At 45.7% G+C, this 24,735-nt stretch overlaps 1 protein-coding gene across 3 annotated transcripts in view; it reads right to left on the reverse strand.

Annotated features, from left to right (window-relative positions):
• The window catches only part of LSP1 (lymphocyte specific protein 1), a 68,955-nt gene that overhangs the window by 30,219 nt on the left and 14,001 nt on the right, over nucleotides 1-24,735 (reverse strand). Inside the window, exons 1-2 of one of the 3 annotated variants that reach the window (XM_083165597.1) lie at nucleotides 5,790-6,082; nucleotides 1,000-1,146 (exon numbers count right to left, since the gene is read on the reverse strand). The exons of 1 other annotated variant lie outside the window; for it this stretch is intronic. In XM_083165597.1, coding sequence (XP_083021723.1) covers nucleotides 1,000-1,146; nucleotides 5,790-5,848 — 206 coding nt within the window. In that variant the 5' untranslated portion in view covers nucleotides 5,849-6,082. Of the gene's footprint in view, nucleotides 1-999; nucleotides 1,147-5,789; nucleotides 6,083-24,735 lie in introns of those variants that run through there. One more of the 3 variants, XM_083165596.1, reaches the window with a different exon arrangement.

Raw genomic sequence — 24,735 nt, forward strand, 5'->3', positions numbered from 1 at the left:
TTGCTAGACTAATGAGGGAGAGAGGGAGATTGCTGCTATTTCAGGGAGTCTCCTGCAGAATGCAGGTGGGTAGGCAGCTATGATTCAGGTTGATTTGCAAAAGCAAACTCCTTTTTTAATTGACAAGACAATGTGAACTGCAGGTGGGGCAGATGTAAAGTGCAGAGAGAGATACATTTGGGTGTTATTATGTTTCTGTGCAGGGTAAATACTGTGTGCTTTATTTTTATACTGCAATTTAGATTTCAGCTTGAACACACCCCACCCAAAATGTAACTCTCTCACCGAGTGTCATGGAGAAAGAGAACATCAGAGTTCCCCTTCCAATGTTCAGGCTTCATATGTCTTCTAGGATTGCCGTAAACACAGCAGAGATCTAGGCCCTTATTCTGGTTCACTCGCAAAGGCATATTCCTTTTCAAATTGACAAAATAATGTGCACTGCAGGTGGGGCAGATGTAACATGTGCATAGAGAATTAGATTTGGGTGAGTTATCTTGTTTCTGTGCACGGAAAATACTGGCTGCTTTATTTTTACACTGCAAAATAGATCTCACTTTGATGTAAAACCCAAATCTTATTCTGTCTGCACAAGTAACATCTACCCCACCTGCAGTGCACATGGTTTTGTCCATTTGAGAAGGAATTTGCCTTTGTGAGTGAACCAGAATAAGGGACCAAATTCAGCTCCCAGTTTACACTGCGATATTCTCCTCTTTGCGCAATTCTCCTACATGATGACAGATAGGGGCCGCACATGTGGCAGTGACACAACATTTACATCAGGTTTTGGATCCCATTATAAGACAGAGCCAAAATGAATAACAGTCTACCGAACGTTGAAGTAGGGTTAGCTTCACAGAAAACAGGAAAATTCCTATAATAATTGGATACTTCTGTATTTAAAATACATTTAGTGCCGTCTGCTGTATTAGTAAGAAAGAACAGAATACATGTAGTGGGGTTAAACAGGATTGAGGAGGTGGGAAGTGATCTTACTGGTCATCTGACTGTGTGCAGTTGTCTTCATTGAGGTCCTCTAGAGATTGCCCTTCACCTCCTTCCTGATACTGCTGCTGCCTCTCTCTCCTGCGACGCTCTCTCGCTGCCTCCTCTTCATCTTCCACACTCCACTGAGTGGTCAATCTGCAGCGCCAAGTAAAAGATCAGCATACATAATAAAAACTGACCAGATTCTTTCATATCAACTCTGTTTATTCAAAATAGACTACAGTGCTTTATATGAACACATGGAATTTTTTATAATACACAAGAGTAGAATTCAATTGTATTTGGGTGTGTCTTAGTAATGGGCAACCGACTAGAGATATTTAATTATTCTGCGAGTGCTATGGGTGCCCATTATTGCACCTGAATGGACAGGGTTCAGACATGCAGGGGTAAATTTACAAAGATGGGCGTTCTATTAAAGATTCTATCAATTATCTTCTAGAAGGTGCTAAATAAATAAGTAGAATCTGATTGGTTCCTAGGGGCAACATCCCATCTTCAATAGAACTCCCATCCTAGAAAATTTTAAGTGGATAAACCTATGTAGTGTATAGATCGCAATGATGAAAATGCAGTTTGGGCACCAAAAAGCACAACTTTTCATGGATTACTGCTCGACACTCGCACCCAATGGCAAAAGAGTAATGGATTTCTGCTCGCCAACTGCACCCAATGGCAAAAAAGTCATGGATTTCCGCTCGCCACCCGTAACCAATGACAAAAGAGTAATTGATTTATGCTCCTCAACCACACCCAATGACCAAAGAGAAATGGATTTATGCTGGCCACTCATAACAGCTATTTATCCTACAGCACTGGCAATTATTACTACACTGAACAGTGCATTAAGCTACGGCATTAAGATCCGAACAAGCCAGACAGATAAAAGGGATGATTCATGATTTGTTTTCTTTTCTGGCACATGAAACTATCCTGTGGACATCTGCAGAGATTATGGGGTAGCTGCATGAAGCAGTGATAATGGAGAAGTGATAAAGTGCTTGGTATTTTATCACCGGCCAATCAGCTCGTAACTGTCCCTTTTTAACCCAGCCTGTAACTTAACAGTCAGGAGCTGATTGGCCGGTGATAATGTACCAGGCACTTTATCACTTCTCCTCCATTATCACTGCTTCATACATCTACTCCTGTGTTTTTAAATGCACTTTGTTGTCCAAATCGTGTATACACTGCATTGGAGGCATGATATTGTCTCATGGGGAACACCAAATGTTGTGCAACAATCCTGAGACTGGAAACGCATCTGACAGGTTTGTGAATCACTGACTGGTGCGTCCATGTGCTGTGTACACACTGTACAGTGATTGGACGGTACTTATGTAGTATCTGGGCGTCCGATTTAGAAATCGGATCGCATGCGACCAAATCGTATGCGATGCGATGGTCAAGATTTTTCCATAGGATTCAATGTTAAAATGGTCTGAGTCCATTTTAACATAGAATTCAATGGGAAAAAGGGGTCCTTTTCCTTTCCCCACTATCCAAGTGGGCATGGAGTTGGATATAAACCTGTGGCGAGCGTGGCGAGCGTAGCGAGCCCGAAGCGTGGCGAGCGTAGCGAGCCCCGCAAGGGGACACAGAATACTTTTTAAGAAATATGCGTTCGCTCGCCACGCATCGGGCTCGGTGGCTCGCTGCGCTCGCCACGCTATATAAAATCAACTCTATGCCCACTTGGATAGTGGGGAAATGAACAGGACCTTCTTAACATTGAATCCTATGCAAAATCGCATCGAATCGCATCTGATTGTATGCCTTAAGGTAAGGCATACAATCACAAAATCGGCAGCCCAGATACTACATAAGTACCGATTGGACTGACCAGCTGAGAATTGTCTGATCACCCTAATTATTGCACAGTGTCTACTGATCTTTATTTTCCGCAGACAAAACCCACCGACTGCACACACCCACCCCCATCACTTTGTCCATATGTATATCATAAACTAGCTGACCCACTTCTATACCAGTAAGGATAACATAAACATAGTTGTTGTTTCTTTGCTAGGTTACCACATACAGGGAGAAAACAAACACTGATCCTGTGGTATACACAGCTGTTATTCTCTGGCACACTGTCTCAAATGAGCTTCCTCCCTTCATTTATTCTCATTAAGACTCCTTGAGGAGGATGTGAAAGAAGTATTAAGATTGGCATCAATGGCATTCGATGCGTTCCTTACACACCCTGCCCACTCTCAGGAATGTGTGTGACTCCTGTCCTTGCACACATGCGTGTTCTCACGCTTCAGCATCCTGCTGGCCTTTCAGTGACATCAGAGGGGTCAGTAACAATCCTCTATAATAATACAGTACTTTGCTCTCATCAAATGTAACCATTACCCTGTAATGGGGACATGATGGCATTCTGATTTCTCACTAGTTACACAGGACATGCTTGAGTGCTCTGCTCATGAACAATTAAGTACAGAAAGAATATTTTAGCTCGGTTAACGTCATCTTAAATCATCGTTACATTAATCTGTCCTTTAATCAACACATTGCAGATTAAGGGGCTGCTTTATGAAAGCTTGGCAACGGATGAAGTGCCAACCAATCAGATCCTGTCATTTTTTAAGCACAGTCTGTAATATGGTAGTTAGGAGCTGATTGGCTGGTACCAAGCTTTGCTAATGGGGACCACACACGGGTCGATTTCAGGGTAGGGTCGCGGCGGGATGGGCAGTCCGCACAAAAAAATAAAAATACCTGGGTAGCATGGGGTCCGGGCTGCGTGACATGCCTGGGGGCTGTGGGTTCAAAATATAGGCCGGCCGCTGATTGGCCGAGAGAGTGAGAGAGAGCACTCTCAGCCAATCAGCGTCCGGCCTATCTTTTGAATTTTCAAATTCTGCTGCAGCTGTCCGCAGTATCCGCTTACTTAGCACTTCCTGGACACTGCGGAGTGCCTGCTCCACCACTGCACCCACAGCCCCCAGGCGCTTCACACCTTTTTTATTTTCTCCTGCCCCTGCAGCTCCCCAGGAATTTTACATGGGATAAATCGCTGAGCGATATTGCTGAGCGTTCTTAACGATCTAGCATTGCTTAGAACGCTTAGCAGATCTCCCAGTGTGTAGGCCTCATATCTCCCACTAATGTGGTTCATTCAGATAACTAACAACAGATTCCTCTCCTCAATAGCTCCTTGTATTATGACCTATGTCAATATTCCAGTCTTAACCAGATGAAAAGAGTGAGAATGGATTCTTGCCAGCAGATAACCTCCTAATCCTGCCACAGAACTTGGCATATTGCATGTAAAGGATGTCATCTCTTTAGTGGCTTGTTGGCAGAACAATCTAAGTTAATGATGTTATGCTCTGCGCCGGTTGATGAACAGATGATGAGGATGTAATGCGCTGCAGCAGGCTCAGCAGATTAAATCATCCGCTGCTGTCAAGGGGTGTGCGGGATAAACAAAGGACAAACTGACACGTAACCAGTTACCCCCAAGTCTCCACAATACACTGTAGACTCCCTCCATTCACCACAGCTGCTAAACAATGACCCACTATTTTAGAATTAGCTACACAGTAAAATTAGTACTTTCTTAAAAACAACAACAAAAAAAAAAAACAATCTACACTGCAAAACAACACAATGATAGTCATACAACCACAACTTACTCCTCACATATGTTTGGGCTGCAAAAGTTCCACACTATCACTATCACTGTTTTATTCTTTCATTTATAAAGCACCAACAAATTCCACAGAGCTGTACAAATAACTCTACTACACCGGTGTGGTGTGTGTGTGTGTCAGATTTATTTATCAGGGTCTGTAGGGTGTTTACATAGAGGATTATAGCTGCGTAAGCAGACCCCACATTCACTCTACATTAATCCAGCAATCTGGTCATCAATTACCGGCTGCTGAATCACAGGCACACAGCCAGACATCACCATTGTGACATACCAGGATGATGAGTGCTTGTGATCTTATATCGCGAATGTAGGCTACAAGCAGCACTGTGTAACTCAGTCTAAACGTACTCCTGCTGTTATTCCGCTACTATAGTACTAATGACTACCACATACTACACACCCTGACATGTGACCCCCTACACACACACACACACACACACACACACATACTTATCCTGCCCTACACATACACTGACATCCCCCTACTACACAGACACACACACTGATCCCCTACACACACACACACACACACACACACACACACACATACTTATCCTGCCCTACACATACACTGACATCCCCCTACTACACACACACACACACACTGATCCCCTACACACACACACACACACACACTGACATGCCCCTACACACACACACTGATCCCCCTACACACAAAAATCATCCCCCTACACACACACACACACACACACAAATCATCTCCTGCACACACACACACACACACACACACACACACACACACTGACATTCCCCTACACACACATATTAGTCGGTCCTAGATCTATACAGTATGTCCCGGACTGGGCTCCTCACATTCCTTCACATCCTCCCCATGTCCCCTACTTATATATCTTCCTTCCTCATCATTATTCCTCACAATACATGTTGTCTCCCAATACCAGTGCTGATCTCCCCCTGCCCATTCATTCCGCCTCCATCCACTGCAAGTACTTCTCCCAGTTACTATTATATGGGAGACAGAGTGTATCCTCCTCCAACTGTACCCTCTTCTTACTACCTTGGTATAACTGTCCCCATTTATGTGACCCAGTTTGGGTCTCCGCTGTCACCCACCCTCACTTCTCACCTCAGCAGATTCTGCAGGTTCTTCTTGCTGGAGTTCCTTCTCAGTATAGAAGTGGACATCCTTGCCCTTTTCTTCCTCCTGTCCTTTGTCTGAAGACTTTTCACCCAGCCCTCCCACTCCTCACCTTCCCTTTATCAGTTTCCCTGTGATCAGTCCCAGAGAGAGGGTCTGTCCCGTTTGTTTGTCCCCCTCAGCCTGCTCTTCTCCCTGCTTTCTCCCTTTATCAGGAAGTTTGAGCAGCTGCCTGCTCTCCTTTTGTTTTACAAGCCTTGCTCTCTTTTTCTATCCCCCCTCCTCCTATGTTGGGAAGTCAGGGGGAGATGATATGAGGTAAGAGGAAGCAAGACCCTCCCTGCCCCTGTGTTTGGGGAAGGGGAGGGAGGGTAACAATATGTCTCTGTCTGTATCTCCCCCTCAGACACTCAGAGGGAGTCCCTGTATCACAGCAACTATATTTCCCCTGACGCTTCGTCTGTATAGGATTGTCACATTCAGTGTAAAATATTCTGCCTTTTATTTCCCAACATTTCCATGTCCCCTGCCGCACATTTCCACCATTCAGCCCATTCCTCCTTCCTGTCAGTGCTTTCCATTACTGTGTCACACAGATATACTGCTCCACTCACTGCATTATTAATGCTATTGTTCTTCCTGCCATTATTATCTCTACAACTGTCTCTTCATTCTGTATTTTACTGAGAAATTACGTTTCTTGTTAAGATCATCCTATGCCTTATTTCATTCATGTTTGCTTTTGTTACATTTAGCCCTGTTCTAATGCTCAAATCTATGGTCATGTCATTGTTCTTGTGTATGCGGTATTAATAAACCAAATTCTAGTGTCTATCTGATTCAGCCTTCCCAATCTTCCCAATCTCCAGCTAGATATATTGAATGCACACCTGTATTATTCAGCCATGCCATAATATTCTATATATAAACCATAATGCTGTGGAATATGTGTGCGTTATATAAATAACTGGTAATAATAAATAAATAATGGTCCGAACTGTGACCTGCTTCTGATATTCTGCTGCCAGATTTGTTATTTATATATTAAATATAACCCAGCACTATAGACAGGACTATATAATCTACTGGTAAATATCCCAGCACATAGTACATATAAACCAGATTTATCCAATCCCATGTCCTAATGATCTTCAAATAAACAGTACATTCCTTCCTGGTCATCTGCAGTCTGATATATTACTTTCCTGATCATCTTCTAGGTTCTGAAATCGCACAAAATTAAAATTTTTGAAATCGCAAATCTTTTTCAAAAATAAAAATAAAATTGGGAATGGAATGCAAACTGAGGCCTGAAAAAATGTGATTAAGTGCAAATTTTGGTCATGAAGAAGTGCGAATTTTTGTCATAAAAAATGTGCAAATTAATGCACATGTGCGATTTGTTAGACATGGAAGTGTGCTGTATTTAATAAACAAAAACAAACAAAAAGAAATCTAGGCTCTTGGATCGCCAGGGACATCCCTTTATTGGGGGGTCCCCACTCCCCCAGGTACCCCATCCAGGGCTGACCAATCATGATGTGCATGGTAAGGCCGGAGAACCTTCTTGTCCCCCTGTGGTGGCATGACACTGCTGGCTGTTGGAGCCCGGGGCTGCTTCCAAAATACGGGGAACTCCCAGGTTTTTTGTCCCCCGTATTTTTGGAACCAGGACAGGTCCAAGAGCCTGGTGTTGGTTTCTTAATTACAGGGGACCCCTACACATTTTGTCCCCTGTATTTTCTTTAAACCAGAACCTGTTCAATGAGCCCGGGCTGGTTATGTTCAGGAGGGGGGAACCCACACCAATTTGTTTTCTTTTCACTAGTTTAACACATTATTTGGGCCGGAACCATGCACAGAACTCACTGATCTGTGCATGGTTCTGTCAAATTCATCTGCCAGAACCTGGTTTGCTTGTTTTGGGATTTTTGGCACCATTTTGAAAAAAATGCACCCTACAAAATTTCCAAGTTGTATACTTGTATATAATGGAAAACATCTGGATGCGGATTGAAATGTGAGAAAAAAAAATCAATGGGTCAAAAAGTGTGATTTTTACAGCAATTCGCATCCTATTACATGTGCGATTTTTGGAAAACGTGCAAATTCGGCCGTTTTTTTGGCTAAAAATGGCAAAAGTGGAAATATCTAATTCTATTAGAGGTCACCCTAGATATCACCCTCTCTCTCTCTCTCACCCTCTCTAGGCCCCCAATGCACTGGGTAAGTCAGCTGCAATTTGGGCTCTTTTCCTGCAATTGTGGTGATGAATTGCAGGAAAAGACCCCAAATTGCAGGTAAATGACAGCATGTCTGACGCGAGGCGCGGTCCCGTGCACATTGCACCTGACCTTTCCAGTCACCCCTGTAGGAGAAGCATTCTGCAGGAGTGCTTCTAGCTCTGGGCAGGCTCGGCAGGGATTGCATGCAAAAGAACCGCATGTAATATATCGCATGTGATCCTGCCACCCTGGACAATGGAGCACTGCATTTATTTATTATTTATTTATTAACAGGTTTTTATATAGCGCACACAAATTCCGCAGCACTTTACAGAGCATAGTTATGAGCAAAAACACATACCGAATTACAGTACAAGTTTATGACAAGTACATGGTAAATATGGATAGTTGCATCAGAGGACAGGACACTGAAGCAATTGCCGATGATGGCAATTTTGCAACTGGCCATCGATAGTGCTAAACTATGCAGTGACTGACCATCGATATTTTTACATATTGATGGTCATCCATTGTGTTTGCTTCATTGGCCTTTGGGCCAATCAAAACATGAGGGCGGGGCTTCACGGGTGTCGTGGGTGGGGCCATGCTCAGTGTCCCGGCACTTTAAAAAAAAAAAACATAGTTTTTATGTTCCATCGATGGAGGAAAACCATCTGGTTCTCCCCCATCGATGGCAAAAGTATTCGACATCGGCCATGAACCATCGATGATTTCAAATCATCGATGGTCGATGGCCATCCCTAGGTGGCAGAGGTTTATATACTGTATTCTAAGAAAGGCACATTTGGAGAGAGGGCCCTGCTCATGAGAAGCTTATATTCTAAAGGGGAAGGTTAGACAGACAGGGGTGACACAGAAGGGTAAGAAGTGAGCATAAACAGGTTAGGATGAGAGATGGTCAGGTTTTATGCAGGAGGGTGGGAAGAGGGGTGCCGGACGGGGTCCCGACTGTTGGGATCCCGACAATCATTTAACCGACGTCGGGATCCCGACTGTTAAAATACCGACGCACGGGTTCCCGACTGTTAAAATACAGACGCATGGGTTCCCGACGGTCACTGGCTATTCTCCCTCATGCGGATCCACGACCCCATAGAGGGAGAATAGAATAGGTGGCGAGCGTAGCGAGCCCGCCAGTAGGGATCCTGACGTCGGAACCCTGTACCGCACCCGGGAAGAGGTCAGCTTAGTCTTTGATATTTCAAGTCTATACCCGCTGGGTCATCCAAGAGTAGACAGCAGAGAGACAGTTGGAGATATGAGTGGGGATAGAGGGAGAGAGATAAGGAAAGGAGCGGTAGATTTCAGTATTATCAGCATAGAGGTGAGAGTGGAAATCTAATGAGCAAATGAGCTCACCCAGAGGTACAGCTTGGCATTTTCAAAAAGACAGTGCAAATACAAGCATAAAGAGTGATATTCAAAGTTTTAGCAGTTGTAGAGATGGTGATATCATGGATGAATAGCCAGATAAAGCAGCCAGGAGTAGTATGTTGTGAGTATGAAGTGAACTCACTCAAAGCAGTCCCTTGGTTTTCTGAGTTGCTGTTGTTTTCTTTCTGTGTCGATTTGATACCAAGATACCAAGTTATGCCCCTTTCAGACCGCACTTAAAAACCGGTATTTAGACGATTTTTAACCGTTTTAAAATGGTAATCTGTGCGGTCTGAAAGGTGCACAACCACTTTTACCGTTTTAAAAAAGCAGGTTTTTTAAAACGGTTAAAATGGAGGGTCCTACCCGTTTTAGACCCGGTATTTTGGCATCAAAATCGGGTCTGAAACGGTATTTGTGACCCAGCGCAGTAAATATTTAATGAGTGCTCATTATGAGTGCAGCCGGTACCTCCTGCGATGCGTTGAGGATCCCGGCAGTATGGACAGATGCATTGCACTTGTAAAAAAAAGTGTCTTTCGGAAAATGGCTGCCCCATAGGAAAACCTGTTTAAAAAAACTGTCTTTCGTACGGGGGCAGCCATTCTCCGAAAGTCACTTTTCTTATAAGAAAAGTGACTTTCGGAAAATGGCTGCCCCCATACGAAAGACAGTTTTTTAAAACAGGTTTTCCTATGGGGCAGCCATTTTCCGAAAGACACTTTTTTTTACAAGTGCAATGCATCCGTCCATACTGCCGGGATCCTCAACGCGTCGCATCGCAGGAGATACCGGCTGCACAAGGGGGGGGGGGGGGGTTTCCTTAAACACATTGGGGGGGGTCCTTAGACACATTGGGGGGGGGGGGGGGGTTGTGTGTGCGTTAACCCGCGCGGGGGGGGGGGTCCTTAAACACATTGAGGGGGGGTGGGTTGTGTGTGTGTGTTAACCCGCGTGGGGGAGGGGATTGGGGGAGGGGGGCGGCTGTGTGTGTGTTAACCCGGGGGGTGGGGGGGCGCGCTGAAGACCGCACTGGCTTTGACCCTGTATTTGGAAAGCTTCCAAAAATGGGTCTTCCAGTGTCAAATAAACGCCACTTAAACGGTAATATACCGTTTAAGAGATGCGGTGTGAGAGGGGTTTTACCTGGCAGACCCGTTTTTGGAAACGTTTTCAAATACAGGGTCAAAGCCAGTTATGCGGTCTGAAAGCAGCATCAGTTGTCAGTTTCTGTCCAGTTTAAGTCCAGGCTAAAGCTGGGTACACATATGTACAATTTCATTTTTCTTGCGACCGTTCGATCGACCGAATACACGTTCGGCCATCCAAAACATACGACCGATCTGCGCGTACACATATGTACAATTTTACTTACGACGTCCGATGTACTCCCGTCCAAACAATCGCAAGAAAAAGATTGTACCACCGTACACACTCTCCCGATCTGGCTATTCGCACGATAAAAATGTACACAACATTATCATAATGGGCTGGATTAAAAGAGCATACCAAAACGAGGCGTGATCACAGAACAAAGAATCGTTCGTGTATTACAGTGAATAGAGCCGTGACTATTCAGATCATTGCTAGCTGTACAGGATATACGTACGTACGTTTGTACGTTTAACAGCATGGCGCGGAAAGTACGGGGGAGAAGACTTCCTGTTGTTTACATGCTGCGCTGATGGAGGGATGACGCAGCTAGTCAACACCCACATGGGCGTGCTGCTTTTGGGAGGAATGATCGCAGGAACGGGCTGCATATCGATCGAACGTGCGTACACATGTCACTTTTCTTTCGATATGGAGCCGTCCTGTCGGAAGAATATTAAGCAGCAAAGAACCTCCGACCGACCGACCGTGGACGGCCAAGAGCGTTTTTGGCCGTTTATCGGTCGCAACGAAGGGATCGGGACTGCGTACACATATATACAATCGAACGGCCGTTCGTCCGCAGAACGGAAGAACGACCCGACGATTGTACATATGTGTACCCAGCTTTAGTCCAGGCTTGAGCTATGTAACTGTTTTCTCCATACTTAAAAATTTTCCTACTTTAAAATATGACAAATATCAATAGTTATCTTTCAATGGTCAGCCTGGTATCCTCCACAAATACTTAAAGCTGTTTCTAAGTTAATTAATTGAGACCCCACCCAGCCAGTGCCCCTCTCCCACTAGCAATAAAACTAAGAGAAACAAATGGTAAGAGGTTACATACCATCCAAGCCACTAATACATTCTAACTCTCTTTAATTCTTAATTGCACAATTACATATGATAATGCAGTATGCAGTGCCCCCCCCCCCCTTCCCGTCACGCCCCCCTCGTGCCGTCTTACCCCTCCGCTCAGCAGGGACCCGCAGATCTACTCTGTGGTGCGGTCCCGGCTCCCCTCCTGCTTCTGCTATGAAAATGGTCCATCACAAAATGTCCGCCCCCATACAGTAGACAGTTTCACAGAACTGTCTGCTGTATGGGGGGGGGGGGGGGGGGACATTTTATGATGGTCCATTTCCAAAGTAGCAGTAGCCAAGAGGGGAGCCGGGACCGCACCGCAGAGATCTGCGGTCCCTGCTAAGCGAAGGGGTAAGGGGGCACGAGGGGGGCATGGTTGGACTGGGGTGTGTGTGTGTAAGGAGCTTAGGATGGAGGCGCCGAGGTGGAGCTGCCAGCTCTGCCTGTAAATACTGTAGCATGACAGGTGATATCCGGCGCAGCTGCTGCCGTTCTGCCTGCCTACGGTACAGAGAGCCCAGAAGAGACAGCAGCGCGTGGAAGGGGCAGCTTTCTGGCTGTGTGTGGGAAGCTCAATTACCCTGTCATTGCATCCTCACACATCCTCACACAGACAGCCAGAGGCGGAGAAGGCTGCTGCAGCTCAGTCACTCAGGAATCTCTCCTCCGGCGCCATGACCCTGCACCCCAGTGGCGCCTGCTCCCCCCGCTATCGCTGGGGCTGCGGAGCGATACTTACGCCACTGGCATGCAAGGCAGAATGATGCAGACTCAATACTGGCATTGGCATGTAAAGTTTAAATACCTATGATAATGCAGTATGCAAGGCAGAATGATGCAGTGGCTTCCCAGTCTTTTGAATAGGATTTTTCAATTCTGCCACCTCCGCCTGCTGCTCCTCGGGTTTACATGTGATAAATCGCATGTGACGGCTGCCTATTCTCACATAACGATTGTGCCGGCCCTGGCTGGCAGATCACGTCAAACAAGTGAAAAAACAATTGCAATTGCAAAAACTTGCAATCGCATTGATATCAAGCAAGCGCTTTGCTATACAACAAAGCAATCACCAGAGCTGTGAAGAAAATTCCCAGGTCAGACATGACTGCGGTGCACAGACTGCTCCCACATGACGCAGTGTTGACGCCTCCCGCAATGCCACTTCTACGCCCCTGTCGGTCCTTACACTGTGGTAGTATCTTCCTGAATGCAGCCGCAGTTTAATGGGTCACGCATATGCTCTGCCGCATGCATAGATTACCAAAAATCGCCTAATAGTGATTTTCAGTAATCAGGCCCTAAGTTCATACATCCTGCTTATTTCTGAACCATTTTTACTTTAAACATCATATGTTCTGTATTATGATTACCTTTTGAGTAACCTTTTTATATCCAGGATTAGTGCAGGAATTCTATACAGAACACAGTGAGGGGAAAGGGGTGAGGGTATTGTACAATAGGGCAAACAGTTATCCACACAAACCAAAAGCCTGAAATTCCATGGATTTACCTACAAGGTGTTGTATAAGCAACATTGTTGCTGTCTCCCTGGTAATAGTTCTAATTATAAATATACTTTATCCAATCTCAGGTTGCAAGCGCAATCTACCCACCGACGAAGATGTACATCTCTGAGTCAGACCAGTCTCAGCTGGTGTCACTCTATGGGTTCAGCAAAATGTGATTATTACAAAATACATAATGTATTAAGTATACTCTCATATCATCGAACTGTTCCAATTTAGATCCCCTGTCCCAATTTGACAGATGTGGTTTTGTGGCTCATCCCCATTGTAACATGTTAATGTTCCCTCCAATAGGTGCATTACTGCAAGAGGCATCCAGCAAGCTACAGAAGGAGCCCCTCTCATTTAGCCTCAGCACTTGGCACAATGGCGAGCGCTGGCCGAGAGGGACTCCATCAGACTAGGATGCGCAAGTGTCTCACACGCACGTGCGTCCCAGTCACTCGGCGGCTGGGTGGTGTAAACCCTGCACGTCTCCGCTTCAGGGAGACGGGCAGAGTTAGGGGGGATGCAGGGAGGCGGCGGGGACCGGTGACGGCAGACGGGGAGGCGGCAGCGGGGAGCTCCGTCGGAACGGGGCACACGAGCATCTCGTGCCTGTGCGCCCCTCCTTCCGACGGATGGCTCCATCTGTATGGCCTCATAAGTGTATGTCCTCATAAGAGTAATTGATTCTTGCCGGGCCAGATTTACACTCAGGGATGCCCATCGTTGTGGTTGCCATCGATGGCGATAGTACAAACAGTCATCGATGGATAATTCTAATCTCTAATGGATAGCCATCAATATTTTTGACTATCAATGGTAATCTATTTTCTTTGACTGACTGGCCCAAGGGCCAATTAGAACATAGAGGCATGGCTTCATGGGTGTCAGGGGCGGAGCTATGCTCCATGTCCCTGCACCTTCAAAAGACTAAAATAAAAATAAACTATTTGGCTATGCTGTGCAATCGATGGGGAGGAGCCATCTGGTGATGACCCGAGTCATCAATGGCAAAACTATTCCACATCAACCATAAACCATAGATAACAATGGCAATCCCTACTAACAATAGGGTGGATGGAGCTCCAGGCCTCCACATTAAAACAGGCCCATTATTATGATGGTAGTAAAATAGTATTTGTAGTTTACTGTACTTACTACATTTTGAAATTATTCTACTTTCATGTATTTAAGAAAATTGGACTAATAGTGTAGGTGTGTACACACCGCATAGCACTGGCCACACCCACTCAGGTCCAGTCATAGCTCCTCCCCTCTTCATTCACATTTTCAGCCTCTGGCCCCTTGTGGCCCCATATCTGGCCCTGGTTCTTTATAATTCTTTATGAAACTATATGATGCAAAACCAATTTATTTTTATTTCTCTTATTCAGAATTAATTTAAAATTTGAAGTAGCAGAAATAAATACAGATACAGTTAAAGGTTTTAACTGGGTTTGTGACTTTCCAGCTATTGTTGAACCACCATCCCCTTGAGATTTGCCAGGTTACTATTTGGTATCTATGATGGGACTTCTAGCTGGGTTCCCCAGTATCTGCACCTCTTCTATATGAGACGGCTGGGACTGAACAGTCAGTTTGCATTAGGCAGACTGGGTGGGCTATTGGAAGTTCCTCTCTGCCATATTGAGAGTTTATAAAACTGAATGTGGAAGACTGCGAATAATACTGTAGCTATAGAGTTTTTACATTTGTCACTTAGTAATGTGTTTGACACAGGAAAGTGTTTCTGAAGCCAAGTATTCTATATATTTTAGTTAAGATTATTAGCCGGAGACTGGTTTCATTCCATTGTAGTGAGCCGTAACTTTTCCAGACAGCTCTATAAAGTTTTGTGAAGTATGGTTGTGCTAAATCCACACTATATTTAGTGTTTATATATTTGTCAATGCAAATGTGTGACTCTTAAAAAGCAAAGTTCAACTGGCCAAGAGACATTAAGTCCCTATAGGTTTCATGGCCTAGATGCATTTGTCTTTAATTATCTCTTATATATGGTCTATAGTCTACTCCCCCAGTTAAACTTTTATGATAAAAGTTCACAGCTTTGTAATAAAAAATACATTTAAAATGTCATCTTCTATTCTGTCTCATATTTTCCTATGCACATAAATAAGTTTTCAACTTCATTTGTTATGTCATGCTGTTAAGCCAGGGGTCTGGCAGTCTTTTTTCTGGATCTCAGGAAGAAATACTATTTTGTATAATTTCTTGGTTTTGCTACTTGAGTAACTTCACATGAATTCTGATTTTGGGTTGGTTTATTAAGCTCGGTGTAGTGATAAAGTGTCTGGTTTTTATCACCGGTCAATCAGCCAGAGACAGAACTTTGGGAGACAATGGAGTCATATGCCGCTGGGCTCCTGCTCCCAAGGGGGCACCTCTCCTCCCCTGCAAGTTTAAATCAGTTAATTGAAAGCTGTCGATATTGCTTTTGTGGCTGACTTTCCCTCCATAGACGTCACACTCTCTTTATTTTACTCTCCCTCCATAGAAGTCACACTCTCTTTATTTTAAACATACTGTAATATACATAATATACATACATGCATACACACATGCATATATATATATTTATATAAGGTGCTGTGTGTATGTGTGTATGTGTGTGTGTGTGGGGGGGGGGGGGGGGGGGCAATATTAATTTTGCCTCCGGGCAACTGGGAAGAACTTACACCACTGCAATCAGCTACTACCTGTTGTTTTTCAAACCAAGACTGTAACTTCACAGTTAGGTGATAAAAACCAGACACTTTCTCACTTAACCAAGCTTAATAATTCTGCCCCTTTGTTCTGATTTGTGGAATATCTGGGACTGACAGGCCTGTATATCCTTAGGTTTACAACCGTGCTGATAATAAAACACGTACAGTATTGCTGGAATTTATTTATTTTAGTACCAATACTTATTGCGGTACTTGTGTATTATCACGGCGCCCACGATGTTGATTGTACTGCATGGCATTGCATCGCATGCAATATAGCGGCATGCGATGCATGCAATGCGCTCAGTTGTGATTTTTAATTGTACAAGCACCCTGATGGGTGCTTACAATGTTAAATGCACCCCCATTGTCAACGCCACCCCCACTATCAACGCCAACCCGAAGCGTGGCGAGCGCAGCGAGCCCACGAGGGGCGGCGGTACGCGTCCTCCGACCTTTTCATACCCCCACTATACACGTCGGCGTGGAGTTGATTTTAGATAGTGTGGCGAGAGCAGCGATCCCCGCGAGGGGACGCGGATTACTTTACAGAGCAGCGAGCCACGCTTCGGGCTCGGTGGCTCGCTGCGGTCGCCACACTATCTAAAATGAACTCCACGCCGATGTAGATAGTTGGGTTATAAAAACGTCGGAGGACGCGTACCTTTTCATACCTCGTGGGCTCGCTGTGCTTGCCACACTTCGGGTTCGAGTTGATAGCGGGGGTGGCGTTGACAATGGGGGGGGGGGGCATTTAACATTCTGGGGGCATTTAACATTGTATGCACCCATCAGGGTGCTTCTACAATTAAAAATCGCATGCCATCGCATCGCATGCCATTTGATGGCATGCAATGCGATATTTAATTGTGCATTTGGCCTTTTTCACGCGGAAATCGCATTGCGTACCATCATACACCCTATCTAGTGGTATGCGATGCGATGGGCACCGTGATAATACACAAGTACCCTTATTGCTTAACCAGGAAGCCACTTGCACAAAGTAACTGACATGTCATATTTGGGCTTATGTTACAATACTGAACAGTATAAAAAAAAAAATACATAGCAAAGGAGAAAATACAGTTTAATATATATTTAATTTGTTCAGCCATTTACCTGGCAAATATTTTCACCACAAAACACTCAGAAATTGTCAATGGTTTATGATTATCTTCCTCTCCCATCGCTCTAATTCTGCCACTCCCCTTCAACAAAATCTGCACTGGCTCCTATTCCCCTACAGAATCCTCTTCAAACACCTCACACTCACATACAGGGCCATCTCTAATTCCATTGCTCAGTATATCTCTAACCTCATCTCCATTCATACACCCTTCCGCCCTCTACGGTTGGCCAACGACTGTCGTCTCTCCTCCACCCTGATCATTGCTTCCCACGCTAGAGTACAGGACTTTGCCCGTGCTGCACCCCTTCAGTGGAACGCACCATAATACCACTTTCACATCGTCGACACGTTTTAAAAACCGGTATTTTAAAACGGTAATTAAAACGGGTCAGAGCCTTACATTGCCGCAGATTACCGTTTTAAATACCGGTTTATACCCCTTTCACATCGCACTTTTAAAACGGTAAATTGACGTTTTTTTTCCCTTTTTAAAACGTTTAAGCCTGCACTGTGAATGCATAGCATTGTACACATTCACATTGCAAAAAAAACGGCAAGGAACCGTGTAGGACTCTGCTTTTTACACGGTTCAAAATGCCAGTTAACTTTAAACGGTAAATCGGCTGTGGTGCATTCACAGTGCAGGCTTAAACGTTTTAAAAAGGGAAAAAAACGGCAATTTACCGTTTTAAAAGTGCGATGTGAAAGGGGTATTAGACTCTCCCCGACCTTACAAAGCTTCAAACGGGCACTGAAAATTCACCTATTCATCAAAGCGTACCCTTCCACTGAATAAACTAGTCCTGCATAAACTAGCTAGTTCTCCGACCCCTTGCCTGTTTACATCCTGCTATGTAGCCACCACCCACTTGCGTGCACCTCTTGTAATCTGTCTGTCTCCCCTTCCTACTATATTGTAAGCTCCTCCGAGCAGGGCCCTCTTCCCTTCTGTTGTCAAAGCCCTCTTCTCTTCACATTTCACTCACAGCTCTCCTATACGCCCATCTTTGTCCACATACTCATCTCCATCATCGGCCTCAAGCCTCTTAGTATGTTGATTGAGTTCTCACTACTTATATTTAAGCTGTAATGTGTATTGAACTGTGGCGCTCTTTACTTGTACTCTATTTTTGTTATTTATTCAATGTTATGCCAAGTTTTGTCTCCCTGTACTGTTCCTTTGTACGGCGCTGCAAAACACTTGTGGGGCCTTATAAATAAAATTATAATAATACAATTATAATAATGATTAAATCAGGTTAAGAACATTTATTTAAAACATATACAAAACATTATTTTAAAAAAGTTTTTTTTTTTTTAATAAATAAACACTTTTTTGTTAATTTGCCATCGGACCATTGATAATCACAAAATCGCCACCATCACTAGGTGGCTGCTCCTACCTGCCAATTATACACAGGGAAGGTGAGTGCTGCTTATTTTACATTTCCCCAGTGGCTGCATTGCCGCACAGAATTGGGTAGCCATACACTGTTAATAAGTGACACACCAAAAAACGTTCAATACACAATATAATTATTGCTAGCAACATCTGCCTGCCACCTTTGTTTTAATTGTGTGAACCCCACCTGTGTATGTCAAGATTGTGTTTTTTTATATTTTCTCGCAGCATTTTATGATGACCTAATAAAAGTACAATTTTATTTTTCTCATTGGTGCACCGATATAAGGACATATCTTTCTTCTTTCTTGTAAACGGACATATGACATAGCCGGATGCCAGCTTACCGCCCATATCCCTGCTTTTTCACGTAGAAATGCCGAGTGGTCTGGAGCACTCGGTGCTGCCTGACCACTCGGTCCAGCATTCGATGGTCGGCGACCATCGAATGATGGGGGAGGTTCCCACAGATGGAGGAGTTGTTCACATGAAAAATCCACTCGCGTTCCGTTCGGTCTGCATCTTACCGCATTCGGACAGTGTGAGCGATCCGTACGGAAGGCGGGGCTAAGAACACTCGGTTCCTGTCCGAAAATACGTATCCGACCGAATCAACTAGAATAAGGGCCCATGTGCACTGCAGGTGGGGCAGATGTAACATGTAAAGAGAGAGTTAGATTTCTGTGAGTTATTTTGTTTCTGTGCAGGGTAAATACTGGCTGCATTATTTTTACACTGCAATATAGATTTCAGTTTCAACACACCCCACCCAAATGTAACTCTCTCTGCACCTGTTACATCTGCCCCACCTGCAGTGCACATGGTTTTGCCCATTTTCCAAACAAATTTGTATTGCAATCAGATCTGAATAAGGGCCATAGGGGGTAGATTTATTATAGCGGCGCCTATCGCGCCGCTATAACAGTTCCTGCTTCGCCTCATTAGCGAGGCGAAGCAGGAGGGGACACCGACAAGATCTATTAAGATCTTGCCGCCGGAGTGGGGGAGCGCTAACTCCCCCCTCCGGCGATGTCCCTCCTGGAGACAGCGCATCAGTTAATACTGATGCTCCGTCTCCTTTCCCCCCGGCCGGCTTACTGCGCATGCGCGGGATCTCGCTAGTCTCGCGAGATCCCAGCGCAGCTCAGCCCCAGCAGCAGGGACAGCGCTGTCCCTGCTGTTAGGTATAGGCATCGCCGTCTGCAGCTGGCGAAGTCGACAGCTGCAGGCGGCGGAACGGTCAGCGATGCTGACCGTTCATAAATCTGGCAGGAGGCAGGGGCGCAGTGCAAAATATCGCCCCTGCGCTATGCCTCCTGCCCCACACCGCCGGCGTTAGAGTAAACGCTCGGCGGGTGTGATAGATCAGGGGAAGCGCTATCCCCTGCTATAACGCACGGGGATAGCGCAGATTCCCCTGATCGACGAGTAATAAATCTACCCCATAGTCGGTTGGTGTAAACTAACGAAAATCTGCAGACCAAATGCAAAACACTTTAATGTCATTCCTCACATTTTCCTTCTTTATATTGGCCAGCTTAGATCTATCACACTGAGAGCATCAGCGGGAGGGATTCAGTACGTGGTGACAGGCTGGAGAGCCCTTCTTCCAGAGAGACCCGTCAAGCATGTGAAGTTCTCTCAGCTGACAAAATATGGATAAGCGCAGTGTGGAGAACGCAAGCAGGACAAGACGACTATGGGCCTTATTCTAGTTCACTCTTTCTGACAAAATCCTTCTTAGATGGACAAAACCATGTGCACTGCAGGGGGGCAGATGTAAAATGTGCAGAGAGAATTAGATTTGGGTGAGTTATTTTGTTTCTGTGCAGGGTAAATACTGACTGCTTTATTTGTACACTGCAATATAGATCTCACTTTGACGTAAAACCCCACCCAAATCTAATTCTCTCTGCACATTTTACATCTGCCCCACCTGCAGTGCACATGGTTTTGTCCATCTAAGAAGGATTTTGTCAGAAAGAGTGAACTAGAATAAGGCCATATGTCACATGACGTCAGTTATCTTTATTTATTTAGCACCCTCTAAAAGATAATGGATATTATCTGGTTGGTTGCCCATAGCAACATCCCATGTGAAATAGAAGTCTCATTTTAATAAATTTCCCCCAAAGGGAGAGATAAAGGGTAGAAGTTAATCATAGCAACCAATCAGCTCCTTACTCTTATTATTTTAGAACAGCCTGTAAAGCAAGAGTTAGAAGCTGATTGGTTAGTACTTTATCTCTCTCTCTTATCTTTTTCCAAGTTTTTGTAGCCTTCCATTATTTCTTTCTTTTTAGAACTGATATACTATTATTGTTCCTCATGTTTAGTAATTAGGGCATGTTGAGTCTTGAAGCATTATTCCGTAAGCCTGTCCCAATGACTGTACCCTTTTACCCAAGGGGCCTATTTTAGATGGGAAGCGGTCATCTATTAGAATGAACTTAGGTCTACAGTCATTAGGTCGACCCCACTAGGTCGACTGGCAGGAAGGTCGACCTGACTTAAGGTCGACATGGGCTAAGGTCGACATGACTTAAGGTCGAATTTGCATAAAGGTCGACATGAGGAAGGTCGACTGGTCATAAGGTCGACATGGGGTTTTTCACTGTTTTTTGAGCCAACATGTGCCGACAGGCGGTATTTCATGCCCTACCATCCACAAGGGCGTGGAGGAGGTTATTAAAGCTGTGGCGAGCGAAGCGAGCCACCGTGCCCGAAGCATTGCGAGCAAAGCGAGCGATACGAGGGTCCGATTCTCATTGCCAACTGTGTCCATGTCGACTGTGTCGACATTCGGGTAAAAAAAACCAGTGAAAACCCCATGTCGACCTTACGACCAGTCGACCTTCCTCATGTCGACCTTTATGCAAATTCGACCTTAAGTCATGTCGACCTTGGCCCATGTCGACCTTAAGTCAGGTCGACCTTCCTGCCAGTCGACCTAGTGGGGTCGACCTAATGACTGTAGACCTAAGTGTGGTCTGACAGATGTACCGATTCCGTCACCCATGGTGCCGCCCAAGCCGCTCTTCACAGAGGCAAGTCGGAGATCCCTGGCCTCTTCCATTCCTCTAAGCCAGGCATTCCCAACCACGGTCATCAAGGACGCCAACAGTGCAGGTTTTAGTGATATCCAGGCTTCAGCACAGATGGTTTAATCAGAATCACTAAGGTACTAATTAAGTCACCTGTTCTCAAGCCTGGATATCACTAAAACCTGCACTGTTGGTGTGCCTTGAGGACCGTGGTCGGGAATGCCTGCTCTAATCGGTGGCTACATGCCTTGGTTTGCAAAAAACAAGGCTGTCGCTGCCCCCTCCCTGCCAACCAGATGGCTGCAGACTGTCAATCATTGACTGTCTGATGCCACTCTGCGTCCTATGTATCTAGTTCAGGTCCTGCACATGCACAAAGTACCGAAAATCAGTACTTAGCAACAATGGATGCAGGATCAGTCAGACCTGAATTAGGCCCTAGGTGGTCACAAGCTGCTGGGGGCAGCAGCAAACTGTTTTTTTTTTTTATATTTATATTTAAATGTTAGCAAATGTGTGTTCTAGCTTGGGAAGCCCAACAGGGATCTGAATTTGGTGAAAATCCTTAAAAAATCATCCAAAAACCGACCTTTAGTAAAAACAGACCATATTCTTAAGGCCCCCATACATTAGGCCGACTTGTCCTAGGGACAAGTCGGACCCAATTTACCTGCGAGCCGCCCGGCAGCTCCCCGGGAGGCTCACATACAATTTGGCACTTGATGTGCCATTTTTACATGGGATAAATCGCATGCGATTTATCCCATGTAAAAAAAAACCCCGGGGAGCTGCAGGGCGGTGAGCAGTAGTGGGGGCGGGCAGCGGCAGTAGTGGGGACGGGCAGCGGTGGTGGGGGCGGCCAGCGGCGGTAGTGGGGGCGGGCAGCGGCGGGGGGGGCGGTCAGCGGCAGCGGGCGGCGTTTGCGGTGAGCGCAGTGTACTTACACATAGCAGCAGCGGCGGGGACGGGACGCGCAGTGGCGGCTATTATATTTTTAAAATACTTGTCAAATGACCGGCCGCTCTCTGATTGGCTGAGAGCTCTCCGGCCAATCAGAGAGCGGCCGGTCATTTGACAAGTATTTAAAAAATATAATAGCCGCCACTACGCGTCCCGTCCCCGCCGCTGCTGCTATGTGTAAGTACACTGCGCTCACCGCACACGCCGCCCGTCCCCACCGCCGCTGCCCGCTGCCGCTGGCCGCCCCCACTACTCCCCCGGTGTCTGTATGCATATGCCTGTCAGGTGGCAGGCATATGCATACAGGGAGGTCGGACGTGATCGTATGTACAGACCGTCCGACCTCCCTGATCCGGTCTGATGCGCACGGGACCGCGCATCGGATCGGATCAAATGTCACATACCTACGATTTTGTGCCGATTTCATCCGATTATCGTCCCAAAGTGCCGAAATCGGATGAAATCGTCCCAAAATCGCATAGTGTATGGGGGCCTTACAAATCTCGTCTTTGTAGCCCTGCTGTGCAATGCCTGAAATACCGGCATTGTGCTGACCACGCCCCACTCTGGATGATCCACCAGCCGTTCCACCCCCTCCCATCAGCGGCCCCGCCCCCCTGCCTCACTGAACTGGCTGCCCTCTCCCGGTGGGGGCAGTCAGAAAGTATGCAACCCTGATCTAGGAGGGTACAGACAGGCCATTCTTGTTGCTGGGATCACACATGTCTTGCCTGGGCTAGTGGCAAATGGTGGTGGAACCTATCTGGAGAACCCTCTTTTTCATCCCACTTGCTATGGATACTGCCTCCACTTTGTCAGGAGCAAATAGCCTAAAATCAGTCTTAGAGAAAGTGCGACATTCCGATGTAATATCTGAAGGAAGAATGGTTGTTTGTTGTACTCTAAATGCGCCTTGGGCCCAATTCAGGTCCGCTTGCTAAGCAGTGTTCATTCAGTGCCTGCCATGCGAGCGAACACCCGCCCCCCGCCACCGCACGCGAATGGATGTGTACGCTTACGTACAGGCAAAAAATTATTCAATGGTTGCCGAACATCGAATGATTTTTTCCCAGTTCGCAAGACTAACTTTCATTTGCCTCGGAAAAGGCAAAGAATGGGGTGGGTGCACCTGCGTTCGCATGGGGACACCCAGTGTTTTTCTGGGTGCACCCACTGTTTTTGTGGACACGTCCAGGAAAAGCTGGTCATCCCCATGCGACAGCCTCCTGCCTACTGTGTGCGAACGCCTTGGCGACTGTGATAGTTACCGAAGGCGTTTGCACATCTGTTCTGCACATGCGTATATTCGCATGCGCAGACCCGAAACATCAGTCCCCACAGCGAATTTGCAGGGGACTGAGTAAACCTGAATCGGGCCCCTTGTCTGCTTTATGACAGGAAGTAATACGTTTTAGTCTTGCATTCCTTGCCATTCAAAGAGTTGAAAAATGGTGGCACGCTATCCCTTTAATAGCCCCTGTGCTGGTATATTTGTTGTCACTGGTGAAGATGTATCAAGCATGTGAAAGATATCAATTGGAGAGGTTTCCCAGGGCAACCAGTTAGCTTCTGTCATTTATTATTTATTAACAGCTTCTTATATAGCGCACACAGATTCCGCAGCGCTTTACAGCGAATATTTGAACACTCACATCAGTCCCTGCCCCAGTGGAGCTTACAATCTATATTCCCTACCACATATACACGCACACACAGACATTCTAGGGTTTATTTTGTTGGGAGCCAGCAGTAATTGATGGGAATGTGGGAGGAAACCGGAGTGCCCGGAGGAAACCCACGCAAGCGCGGGGAGAATATACAAACTCTGCAAGTTAGGGCCATGGTGGGAATGGAACCCATGACCTCAGCGCTGTGAGGCAGTAATGCTAACCATTACACCACCCGTGTTGCCCTTTATCCAAACACATATTTATCCAACACATATTTGCAATGACAGTGTGCACTGGGCAACTGCTCTGCCTTATCTGTCCCATAAGCCTGGTCACACAGCCAAATGACACTGAGGACCAGCTGAGATGTAAATTAGTGTTTATATCAGCCTTATTAGCATCTGTTCCTGCCCCCCTCCTTATGAATCTGAGATGCCGAGTCATTTACCCCTACAGTGCTGAATACAGTATTGGTAGATACTGCCGGCCTACTTTGTCAAACCTTAATTTAGTTTGTGACCATATAGTTAACCTGTTAAGTGTCCTATCTGAAATAGCTCATTACCGCAGAGACTTGACAAAGCACTCCCCCCTGTGGCTCGTGTGTGTAATTTCACCAGGGCAGTTATTTATT

This window comes from Crinia signifera, chromosome 11 (assembly GCF_055691185.1).
Source record: "Crinia signifera chromosome 11, ASM5569118v1, whole genome shotgun sequence".
NCBI lineage: Eukaryota > Metazoa > Chordata > Amphibia > Anura > Myobatrachidae > Crinia > Crinia signifera.